The sequence below is a fragment of the Rhinolophus sinicus genome, linkage group LG10, assembly GCF_036562045.2.
Source record: "Rhinolophus sinicus isolate RSC01 linkage group LG10, ASM3656204v1, whole genome shotgun sequence".
Classification (NCBI taxonomy): Eukaryota; Metazoa; Chordata; class Mammalia; order Chiroptera; family Rhinolophidae; genus Rhinolophus; species Rhinolophus sinicus.
In genome coordinates, this window is record NC_133759.1 from 7,871,367 (window position 1) to 7,882,904 (window position 11,538).

Genomic DNA, 11,538 nt, shown 5'->3' on the forward strand with positions numbered 1-11,538 from the left:
TTAAAACAGTGAAAAGAAAAAACCCACAGATACAGAAAGATACATACATTCATTCCTTCAAAATGAGTACCTGCTTATGTGCTTGGCACTGTTTTAGGCATTAAGACAATAAGTGAATAAGACAGACAAAAATCTCAGCCCTCCTGCCTTCTAGTGCAAAGATTCAGATAAAGAAGGAAACTAAGAAAGGAAACTATAGCTCAGACTGTAAAAACCTGTCCTGCTAGTCATCAACATGATAGAGCCAGCTTTAACAGGGAACAGCGTGAGCTCGACAGGCACGTATGGAGGGACAGACTGTACTGCCCCGAGGCCTGGGGCTGGGGACAGCGAGGTCATAGGAAGGAAAGAGAGACCCGGTCGCGTGGGTCCTTGGGGGCCACTACGAAGAATCAGACGCCTCACACCAACAGAGAATAGGCCAAACTTGTAAACAGGAATTCGCCACGTGCAGTGTTCCCCCAGCATCGCAGCCGGATGCGCGTCATCACGCGCGCGCCGGCAGAGGCCCAGGTCGAGGCCTCTGATTGGCTGCAGCAGGCGTTCCGCAGCGACGTTGCGCGTGCGCGTTCCTTTCGCGTGATTGTCAGTGCTGTGTTACTCTCCATCCTCCGTGGCAGTTTTAGCTTCCTGTCTCGGGCGCTCGACCCTAAAGCTGAGAATGTTCCCAGAACTCAATAACCTTCTCAACACCACCCCTGACAGGGTGGAGCAGGTAATTAGTCGTGCGGTCGGGACGGGGACGGGGACGGGTCTCAGGAGCGTGGCGGAAGAACAGGTCCTCCGACGAAGCGCACATGGACCCTTGCGAAAGACGCGACGTCGGTTGTCATGAGGTTGCCTGGGAGTTGTAGTCCAGGGAGGGCCGACCCGGTGCTTGGGCTGGACACCAGGATCTGCGGAAGGTGGGCTTCTGGACCTCATTTTCTCAGAGGCCGTGTGTGTCTTTGAAAGTTCCCAGGAAGCATGTCCGACGTATGGATGGGCTTATGCTCACAGGCGTGTACCGGAGAGCCCAGTGCTGGCTCACTGGGGTGGGGGGCCCGGGGCCCAAAGGAGGTTGTCTGAGAGGAGAGTAGTTTGATTTTTCCACCCGTTTTATGGGACCGGACCGGCTTAATCGCCGAGTCTCCCTCTGGCCCGGGAGCACTCGGCAGGTCGCCGTGAACGCTGCTGCTCCTCTTCCTCCTCATGGGTAGTGCTCTTCTAAGCTGCTTCCAGCCAACATTGGGTTGCACCAAGTCCGCCTTCGACACCACTGCCTCGCGGCTGTTTTCTCCACTCTCCTGCCCTCCCTCTGGGGCACCTCGAAATTTTTCACATTTTAGCTCAGGGATTACCTCTCCCAGGAAACATATCTGGTTTATTTCATTACTTTTGTTTTCTTAATGAAATGATAAGGTCCTCCAGGCAGCCAAGACACCATTTGTGTAAAGCCTTTTTATGACCCCACAATGCCAGGTCTGTTGCAGCCTTCAATACTATATCCTTGTGGACTTTAGTTGCCCCGTAGTTCTTGTCTGCCCAAGCCTGCAGATGGCACTTGCTACCTTGCCAGTTGGCACCACCAAAGTCTTCAGCCCAGGGCCAGAGTGAGAATGGAGGACGAAAGTGGACACCAGGGGATGACAGCACTAGGGGTAACCCTCACAGTCTGGTAGTGTAATCTTTCATGTTTTATAAATGAAAAAAAGTCAGAATGGCACAGAAGTGATGCATCCGATACCACTTGATCCTGACCTTCCCTGTCACTGACAAGGAACTAGAGGTGGCCAAAGCAGGGCAGCCAGGCACTGCAGAGACCATCTTTAGAGGTCTTTCCAGGTCTCTCCATGATCAGAGCTCTGCCTAAAGCAGTGTCCAGTGCTATTGGGAGGAGAATTTTGTTACCCGAGGTCTCTGTCAACAACCACTTCTGTTTTTTCCTACCCCGTAGGACAGAATTAACATCAGAATTAGAAATAGGGAGGAAGCTGAATCAGATGACTTTTTTGAAGGTCCCTTCCAATCTTGGCAGGCTGTGATTTTTGTTGGATTCTGATGGTAAAAGCTTCCTTTGTTCAATATCTAATTCTCCCTAAGACGGGTCCCTAGTTACTAGGTGAGGAATGAGGAAGAGAAGGGATTTCATTCTGTTTTGCTTTGGGAAAGTGGAAGCTGAGATATGCTTGCCCATAAAGAGTGACTTAATACTGATCACTTTAATTGTTGGTTTTTCCATAATTTTGACTTCTTTTTTTCTTTTTTTATAATCTCAGTTTGTATGTGTGTATTTGTGTACATGCTGCATATATAATACACATATATACACACATACATATTCCTCAGGTGTAGAAACATAGGGTTGGACACAATTAACTATATTTATACTGTCAGACTCCTCTTTCCAGGGAGTCTTAATTCACTTTTTTGTGTTTCTCTTAACTTTTAGGGGAAACTGACTCTGCTCTGTGATGCCAAGACAGATGGCAGTTTCCTTGTGCACCACTTTCTCTCCTTCTACCTCAAAGGTATGGGACTCATTCATGCTATAGAAAAAGAAACCTAAGGGAAAAAAACCCTATTTCAAGAAGCGATGGCAATAGTATTAACGAGCCAGGGCTTTGGTGTTTGGGTAGCCAGATGACTGTTTCCTAGGTAACAGGTTACTGTACCATGTTCCCTACCCAGCCCTGCCAGCGTGGCATGTGCTCACTGTATCCATGTCTTCCCTTCCCCTTTTCCATCCACTGCGCACATACTGCCTCACGGTGGTCCTTTTGTGGTCCCCTGTGTACTTGATCCTCAGTCCTTGTGTATCTTGAGGTCTCTGGGCACTCAACCCACTGACACGTGGCGCTGGCAGTAGGTGCTTCCCAAAGAACGCAGGGAAGAAAACTTCATGGCCACTGCAATTTACATATGGAAATAGATTAGAAGAAGAAAATAGCCAAATGAAAAAAAGGCTCATTTATCAATTGATTCTCCTTGAGCCTCTACCGTGCGCGGCCAGAATAGAGGGTAGACTTTGGCACTCTTAGGCATAATATTTGCAGCTTTGAAAGTTTTCTTTTCCAGATGGCGTTATTGTCAGCACAGAAAGAACAAGAGAATCTACAGATAATTTATTAGAATTAATTATGTTCAGTAAGGTAGCTAGAGCTTCTTTGTGTTTCCCTTACATCCTCGGATATAGGACCAGTTTAAAAAATTAATTGTACTCCTGTACATCAACAACAAACAGAAAAATATAATTTTTTTAAAGAGGACAATTTATTTACAATAGAGAAAAATAAGGTACCTAGTAATACATCTAACAGAAGAAGTGGATCTCAGAATCAGTGGAATAGGTGTAATTATTAAATAGGAAAAAAATTGCATCTTAGAATCAAATTGGGTGTGTCAGGTGGTCTCTGGGTCTCTAGACCTGCCTCAATGCTTTTGTTTCCAGAGGTATGAAGTATATGAGACTGATTTAAATAGAGACATTATTAAAATTAATTTGTTATTTTTTTTCCAGCTAATTGTAAAGTCTGTTTTGTGGCACTCATCCAGTCCTTCAGTCACTACAACATCGTGGGACAGAAGCTGGTAAATACTTTAGACCTCTGGTGAGGTCCCTGAGTGAGGGTGTGAACCACACACGTGTGAGTGTGTTCTAAGGCTGGGCTTCCTTATTTGTATTGTAGAGAACTTAGCAAGGGAGGGATTAAGGAAATTGTGGGATCCTGAACCTCTTATCTAAAGGGCTAAGGCACCGTCTCTGCGTGTTTTATTAATTTAGAATTTGTAGAACCAGATCTGTTTGAATTAATCAAACCCATCTCTACTGATTCTGAACCATTTAACATTTTCTCCTCAATGTGGGCTTTAATCTTGGTCCTTCTGAGTTGGAGATCCCAGCTTGGTCTGCTGCCAAGTTCAGTAGCTCCCACTGCCTCTCCCTAAGTCTAGGGCTTGGGACCCAAATGTGGGGAGAGGCGCCTTTGTCTCCTGCCCCTCATCTTATCAGAGAAAGGCAGGCAAGAATGAGATGGCCAAGAGGCTGGTGAACCTCCTGGCATCGCCGGGGCCATTACCTGTGACCTGTGACCAGGTGGACTTACTGAGGTTTTCTTTTTCTTATGCTAGGCCAGCCTCAGAGAGGGAGAGAACCTAGCTACCCTTCAGCAGTGATGTTTGAAATGCCAGTCTTACTCCTGGGGCAAGTCACTGATTCTTTGATGGGGAGAAACAAATGAGATGGTGAGAGAAGGGTAGACTCTTACCCATCTCTGCAGACAAGGAAGAAGTTCCCTTGTTAGAGGTCAGCATGAGCTCAGAGAGAGAAGGGAAAGTCATGTCAAGAACACAGGTTGCATTTCCGTGTCTCTCTATGGCCTTAGCATCTATGTTTCTGCATGAGAAAGCCATGTCCTCTCATGTCCAGATTGGCTACGTTTCCTGTTACCTTGGAATCATTATGAACATGGCAGGAGTGGCGTACACAGTTCTGGGCATGCCACATACTAGAGGGTGAGCTCCCATACTCCTGGTGTGTGATTGCACTTACTTGGCGGGGCGAAGGGATGGTGGTGGTCACAATCCAGGGCAGCAGTGATGACCAGGAGTCTGTCCGCCAGGGGCCGCTGTTGTTGCTAATGGTCTTGCATAGTGGAGAACGCTGGTGGTTGAATGTGCAATGGAGACCTGGTCTAGAGGCCTGTCACCTGCTTCTGCACTTTTAGATTGTGTCATCATCCCTGGGTGTTTGTTAACATGCAGATTCTTGGGCCACGCCCCCAAAGTTTCTGGTTTTAGAGTGGGCTCATGGGCTGCATCTTAATCAGATTTCTCCAGAGATTCTTAACTGGGTGATCCATGAAGAACCACATTTAAGAAGTTCTGCTTAGAGCAGGGGTCTACAAACTTCAGCCTGTGCCCCCTGTGTTTTGTAAATAAAGTTTTATGGGAACGCAGCCACACCCGTTTGTTTATGAATTGTTTATGGCCGAGTTTAGTAGTTGCAATGGAGACTGTCATTCTCCCACTGCTTTATTATTACTTACTGGTTTTTAAATGTGCTTACTTTAATAAATACATGCATTTAAAAAGGAAACTTTTTATATTAGTATTGTATGTTAAAAACCTGTACAGGGTAATCATAAAAATAAATAGGTAAGCAAAAGAATGTAAATTGTTTTGAAAAGTGACAATTAAATGTAAAGGCTCATCTGAAAACAGAATGGGGGTTGGGTCGGGAACATCCAGGGGAAAGAAGACATGGGCCCCATAGTGAGGGGGACATGTGCACATTCGCACGGTTTGGACTATGTTGTGTACCCTCTGGTGGGCTGCAGTCTAGCCTTTCTGAGGGGTTCCCCTGCAAAGTACAGTAGCTCACTCTCCTCTTTGGCATTTTAGGGTGTCAGCCTAACAACAGCACGGGAACGCGGGCAGCTCATGTTCCTCGAGGGTCTCAAGTCCTCAGTGGACGTCTTCTTCCGGGCTGAGGAGAAGCCACACCCCCTGCAGTTCCTCAGGTTAGTCAGCTGGCAGCCCAGCCTGGAAGTGCACACCTGGTAGGTGGGCCCAGGCCAGGGTTGCTGTGCGATTCCTTCTCCTCAGAATGCGGGAGGGCCGAGCTGGCTGCAGCAGTCAGACACAGCCTTGGTGTTGCAGCTTTATTGGAAAGCCCTTGGCTCTTAGCAGGGGCCAGAGTAAGAGTGTACGGCTGTCCCAAAAGCTGGAGGAAGTGTGGAAGGACATTATGCTTTGCTGCTTTTCAACTCTGGCTCAGAGCCCTGGCACACACCTTTGTTCTGTTTTGGCTTGATACACAGGGGTCAGCAACTACAGGCCACGGGCCAGCTACCTGTTTCTGTAAATAAAGTTTTACTGGAATAGCAATTCATTTGTTCGCATATCCGTCCCTGGCTGTTTTGCACTACAACAGCAGAGCTGAGCAGGTGAGACAGAGAACATGACCCACAAGCCTAAAATATTTACCACTGGCCCTTTAACAAAGCGTGTTGACCGCTGGTTTGGTTTTTCTGAGATTGGGTTTCCTGCTTCTCGTCCCTTACGAGCATCAGCCACAAACAGCTCTGTGCAAACTCCCCACCCAGCTGCTGCTCTCCCTCCACCCCAGAGGAGTCCATACGGGAACCCTTCCCCGCCACACCCTCTCTGAGACTCAGGTTTACTCGGTGACCGGGAGGCAGTGTTGAGTCAGAAGGCCATGTGCCCTGACCCTATGTGTGACCTCACATACCGCCCTTACCGTCTGCGAACCTGGTGTCTGAATGATGGGCCTGGTCACACCTGACCCCAGGTGGTACGGGGTGGTCACCCTTGCTGTTAGTGGGGGCTCAGCCCTGGAGCGTGGGGTAGTGGGGCCGATGCCTGGGTTCTGGGCCCCAGAGCCTTTTGAGTCTATTGCCGGGAAATGACTGCTGAGGGTGGTCACTGGGGAGACGGAGGTAGCTGGGCCAGCTTGTTCAGAAAGCGGTTGAATCCGTTACGGACGCAAGCAGCCCTTCGTCCAGTGCGCCTCACCACCAGGACACCTGCATTACTCTTTAGCTCTTTACCTCCAGTTGTGACCTGGGAAGGCTTTTCCTGCGCGCCCAATCCAAATGAATCTTCCAGGTGTTGGAAGCTCTTGGGATTGAGAGGCTGTACGGTGTCTCTTAATGGGCCTGAGAGGCAGTTTATTTTTCTGTCCCGTTTGTACCACGGTGCTTTGTGCGTCTTAGGTCTCAAGGGATATTTGAGTTGCTATACACCTTACTCACGTGTGTGGGCCTTTTCTTGCTAACTAACCAATAACCCCTGGGTGCCAAGGACTGTGATCCGGTTCTTTGCCTCCCCCCAGCGCTTTCCTGTGGTGTTGCTTGGTCACAGATAAACATTTGCGAGAGAGCAAGCTCACTGGCGACTTTTGCCCTGTGTCCCAGAGAGGCCAACGCTGGGAACCTGCAGCCACTGTATGAGTTCGTGCGGGAGGCCCTACAGCCCATGGACAAGGGGGAGGCCGCCTGGAGGTGTCCGGTGCTGCTTGTGGACGACGTCAGTGTGCTGCTGAGCCTGGGCGTGGGGGCGGTGGCCGTGCTGGACTTCATCCACTACTGCAGAGCTGCTGTGTGCTGCGAACTACAGGTACCGAGGGGCCTGCTCTCCGCCCCTGCCTGTGACTGCTGAGGGCCCAGACAGCTCCAGACCTTGCTTGCTTGCGGTGATCTTTCTGTTTAAGTGCATCCGTTTGGGCTTTAACTGTGGCAGGCCCAGAAACCTGTTGGTCTACCCACCCTGCTCGCCCCTACTCACCATTGCTGAAAACTAAAACCCTCAGAATTAAAGGGCTGGCCAGCACGGTCTTGAATGGGCTGGCCATGTGTGGTGCCGTGGCAGTCCCAGGTCTGCCACATTGCCTGTGTGTCCTGGGACAAGTCATGGTCGCTCGGAGCGTGTTTAGAAGATCAGTTGAGATACTGGGTGTAAATTGCTTTAAAAATTGTGAGGTGCAGTACAAGTATAGGATGTAACCTTTATTGTCAAGTATGAGTCAAAATGGAGATGTTTCCATAACAGACAATTTGACAATAACAGACCAACCTATAAAATGGAAACGCCTACCTTACAGGAACCCGGCTGCAAGAGGTAAGGGAGATGAAGTTGGTAACACGCCAGCACAGCGACTGGCCTATCGTGGCCACTCTTGGTGTGTGATGGGGTAGGAACTACGATGCTGGCACAGTGTGGTCAGGCCGAGGTGCGGAGCAAGGGCAGAGGGGCGCCAGTGGAGTTGGCTGGGGTGTGCGTGTCCCACGTGGCATGCAGAGCCCCTGCTGTGTATGAGGTCCCGCCTGGAAGCTGTGTCTGTGGAATGGCAGAGGCTGTCCTGGTGCAGTCACGGGGCCAGAAACCAGGGTGCTGTGGAAGGATGAGAGGAGGAGGACATGGAAGGGCTTGGAGGACACAGGTCAGCGGGGTGAGGGTGACAGGAGAGCTTCTGCAGCTCAGCTGTTCTCTGGCCCACTACCACCCTCTTTCTGTAAAAAGACTTCCTTTAGTTGAAAGGGTAAAACTTAGGAATAGTTTAAAAATAAAGAAAGAAAGAAGTAGTATAAAGGATACTTGGGCAAAAAGTAATGGTGTCCTTCCCTCCCATCTATATCCTTCCAGAGAGTCTATGCAGGAACGAACCTACTTGTGTGTATATTTGTTTCCTCGCATTTTTCTGCACAGTAATAGTAACCGACCATCCACCCTGTTGGGCGGCACTTTTTCTGTTGAATAATACACAGTAAGTTTTGGTGTCCATTGCCCAGTAACAGAACACACACTTCATTCTTTTTAACAACTGGGCGGTATTCCTGTGAAAGGACTGCTTATTCTTGGCGTCCCCTTTGGACGGGGCGGACCTTCCCCTCTGTTTCTGCTTGGCCAGGTCCTACTTGTCTTCCGACCTGGCCCAGGTATGCCCAGATCCTGGCCCTGTCCTCCCAGCTACATGGCCTCTTCTCCGTGCTCCGCCAGCACCCTAGGCTGCCCTCTGGTGGCTTTGCGTCCTGTCCTGTCAGTATCTGTCTGTCTCCAGGGCCCACGTCTCTTACCCCACTGTGGGTCTGGCCCACGGTCAGCACTCAGGAGCTGTGGACTGGATGAACTGTGCGTGGCAGGATGGTGGCATTTCAGTCACATCAAGGAGGCCCTCAGGCCGAGCTTGGTTTTAGGTGACGTGAGCTGGAAATACAGGTTGGATGTGCTGGTGACACTGTCCAGCAGATGATTGGAGTTAGGGTGCTGGAGCCCAGGCGAGGGTCCTTCCCACAGACATGTCGCAACAGTGGCAGCGAGGCTCACCTGGGAGAGGGTGTGCAGGGGTGCAGAGGCCTGAGCCCACAGCGCCCTGTCTGCTGTCCCTTCCAGCTGGGAGCAGGTTCCCACCTTTTACCTCTGTTGCAGGGAAACATGGTAGTCCTTGCGCACGACAGTGGAGATGCCGAGGACGAGGAGAATGACATCCTGTTGAATGGCCTTAGTCACCAGAGCCACCTGATCCTGCGGGCCGAGGGCCTGGCCACCGGGTTCTGCAGGGACGTGCATGGGCAGGTACATCGGGGCTGGGACTGGGATCTTGGGCAGCAGGCTGCTTGCCTCTGTGCCCGATTCCACTTGGGACGTTGTGTGGATGCAGGTCACAGCCTGCTCCAGAGGGCGCCCAGCACCGTGCACCATGGGAGTTTTCCATGGTTGGTGAGCAGGGTGGAGCTCCTGAAGAGGAGACAGCTATCTGGAGTGGAGTGCAGGTGCCCCGCTACTAAACAGCGCAATCCCTCTGTAGGATGATGGCAGGCTTCATATATTCAGGTCAACAGAGTTCCTTTTAAAATAGAGACTTGGGGAGGCCTGACCCAGCGGGGTTGCTGCCTCTACACAGTGTTTGGAGTACTCAGGCAGAAGCTGAGGCCCTGCCGTGGGAGGGAGGCCAGGTTCCACCTCCCCCAAACCCTCCCCCGGTTCTCTGCCTTCTGGAATCACCCCAAAGCCTCCACCACAGCTTCTGGGTGAGCTCCATGTTGATGGCTCTCACCCCATTAAGGGTGGGAGTTTGGGCCCAGAGTCATCCAGAGGCAAGTGTGGAGAATTAAGCAACACAGGAGTGCTGTGTTGGTGATGCCTGTGGCACAGCATGAGGAGAGGGTTCTGCGGGCAGTTGTGGCCTGGCTCTGCAGCCGGCCAGTCCGCCTGAGCATTCTGGTCAGCCGCGACATGATCAAAATCAATGTCCAGCCTTCCCGAGCCTCCAAATTGAATATACAAATGCTAATTTTCAAAATTCATCTAGGCAACAAGTACATAACCCTGCATAAAAAAACCAAAGGGGAATACATAAAAATACTTCCAGGGTTTTTCTCTAGTAACTTTTTCTTCCTTTTCTTTCTCTTTCACATTTTCTGTAATGAGCAAATATCACTATTGTAATGGAGGGGAAACATTTATTTTTAGTTAACTTGTAATGGCTTTGTTTTGGAAGTTCATCCCACTGCTGCATGGCACATGTGACAGTGATCTCAGCGAGGCCTCAGTTGAAGGTCAGCGAGCAGGTGGGGTTCACAGTGGAGCAGGTACTGGCGGGGGGCACTCATCTTTCGTTCTTCTCCCTGTCGCTGCAGCTAAGGGTCCTGTGGAGGAGACCACCGCAGCCCACAGCCCAGCGGGATCGGAGCCTCATTTACCAGTACAAGATACAGGACAAGAGCGTATCTTTTTTCGCCAGGGGTCTGTCTCCTGCTGTTCTGTGACCTGACTCGGGGGCCGCCGGAGCTCCCTTGGATTGTTTTCGGATGTGGAAGATAAAACAACCAAGCAGGAATGGATCTTGACACCTTTGTAGTGGTCTTTCAGGCTGGACTGGCGGCTCCACTTGGGCCCAGGGGTGGTCAAGTGCTGTGACAGTGTGCCTTTGTCCTCCTGGGCTTTGCTCAGAAGACAGGAAGAATCTGCAACCCTGCCTCTGCCGAGAGGGACGCCGTGTATTGAACCCTCGTGAAGGGTCCTTTGGAGGGTTCCATGTAAACATGCTTCAGCCCAACTGCCCATTTTTGGTGGTTGTGCCATTCATAGCCAGAGTGGGTGTGATTGTGCCAGCCAGGAGACAGTCCTGGATGGCGGGCGTCCCAGGGGACAACTCGGATAATCATGGCTGGCATAAAGTGAGTTCCCACAGCCTGGCTTCCCAGGGATTGTCTCGTTTTATTTTCACCTTTGTCTTGCAAAGGTATTTTCCTCTATGTCTAGTGGGGAAACAGGCTTAGAGAGGTCTGGTGGACACTCAAGGCTGTCGGCAACGGAGGCCTGACTCTAAAGTCCACCCTGGCTGATGGACCCTCATGGAAACCTGAGGTGGGCTCCCCACCCAGTTCACAGCTTTGGCTGCTCCTGGTTCGGTGTTGCTGATAAGGCCAAGCCATCCAGGGCCCGGTACCCTGGCAGTGGTCACATGAGTCCCCATGTTGGCCTCATGCATGGCCTTGGTGAGAGGGCTAAAGAATGTTCTTGCTGCCAGACAGGGTGGGTCTCGGCAAGGAGCTCATGCCTTCCTCACCTGTGAGGACCCCAGGAGGTGAGCTCTCGCCCCAGCAGCCTGCAGGTGCCAACTTGCCACAGCACTTAGAGACTCAGCGACAGTTCAAGGCCTCTGGGGGTGGGCACATCACTTTTGATGCTACCTGTGTGTGACCTCAGGCAAGTCGTTAAAGCTCTGGGTGCTTCTGTTTTCACAGCCTTAGAATTGGGTTTATCTGAGCTGCCTGTGAAGGCCATCAAGAAGATGTTGTGAGGTAATCTATGTAAAGCCCATCTCTGATAAGGGGCTGACAGTCAGTAGTGCCTCATTGTGAACGACCGCTGCTAGGAGCTCTGTACTAACCTTTATCATATTGCCCGTCGGGTTTTGTTTAACGGTATGAACTAAGACAACCTCCCTAGTTTAAGGAATGAACTTCGTCGATCTCTGGTCTCTGCCGCGTGGTAGAAACTCAGTAGGTAATAAAGGGATTGAGTGAATATCAA

General features: G+C 50.6%; 1 protein-coding gene across 5 annotated transcripts; it reads left to right on the top strand.

Annotated features, from left to right (window-relative positions):
* The first annotated feature begins 557 nt into the window (after positions 1 to 557).
* ELP6 (elongator acetyltransferase complex subunit 6) lies at positions 558 to 11,538 on the top strand. 5 transcript variants are annotated; one of them, XM_019723992.2, is made up of 7 exons: positions 558 to 715; positions 2,432 to 2,510; positions 3,500 to 3,570; positions 5,383 to 5,501; positions 6,918 to 7,119; positions 8,929 to 9,075; positions 10,140 to 11,538. In XM_019723992.2, the coding sequence occupies exons 1-7, from the start codon at positions 662 to 664 to the stop codon at positions 10,266 to 10,268; spliced, it is 801 nt and encodes a 266-aa protein (XP_019579551.2). In that variant the 5' UTR covers positions 558 to 661; the 3' UTR covers positions 10,269 to 11,538. The 5 variants fall into 5 exon arrangements, with proteins under 5 accessions (XP_019579551.2, XP_074168558.1, XP_074168560.1 ...); XM_074312457.1 differs by lacking the exons at positions 8,929 to 9,075; positions 10,140 to 11,538 and having other exon boundaries at positions 6,836 to 7,100; XM_074312459.1 differs by lacking the exons at positions 8,929 to 9,075; positions 10,140 to 11,538 and having other exon boundaries at positions 6,865 to 6,992.

Excerpts from the sequence above, each read along its gene's own strand:
- ELP6 (XM_019723992.2), top strand. The coding sequence starts at position 662 with ATGTTCCCAGAACTCAATAACCTTCTCAACACCACCCCTGACAGGGTG. Across the intron at positions 716-2,431 it reads CCCCTGACAGGGTGGAGCAG|GGGAAACTGACTCTGCTCTG; the intron begins GTAATTAGTCGT and ends CTTAACTTTTAG. Across the intron at positions 2,511-3,499 it reads TCTCTCCTTCTACCTCAAAG|CTAATTGTAAAGTCTGTTTT; the intron begins GTATGGGACTCA and ends TTTTTTTTCCAG.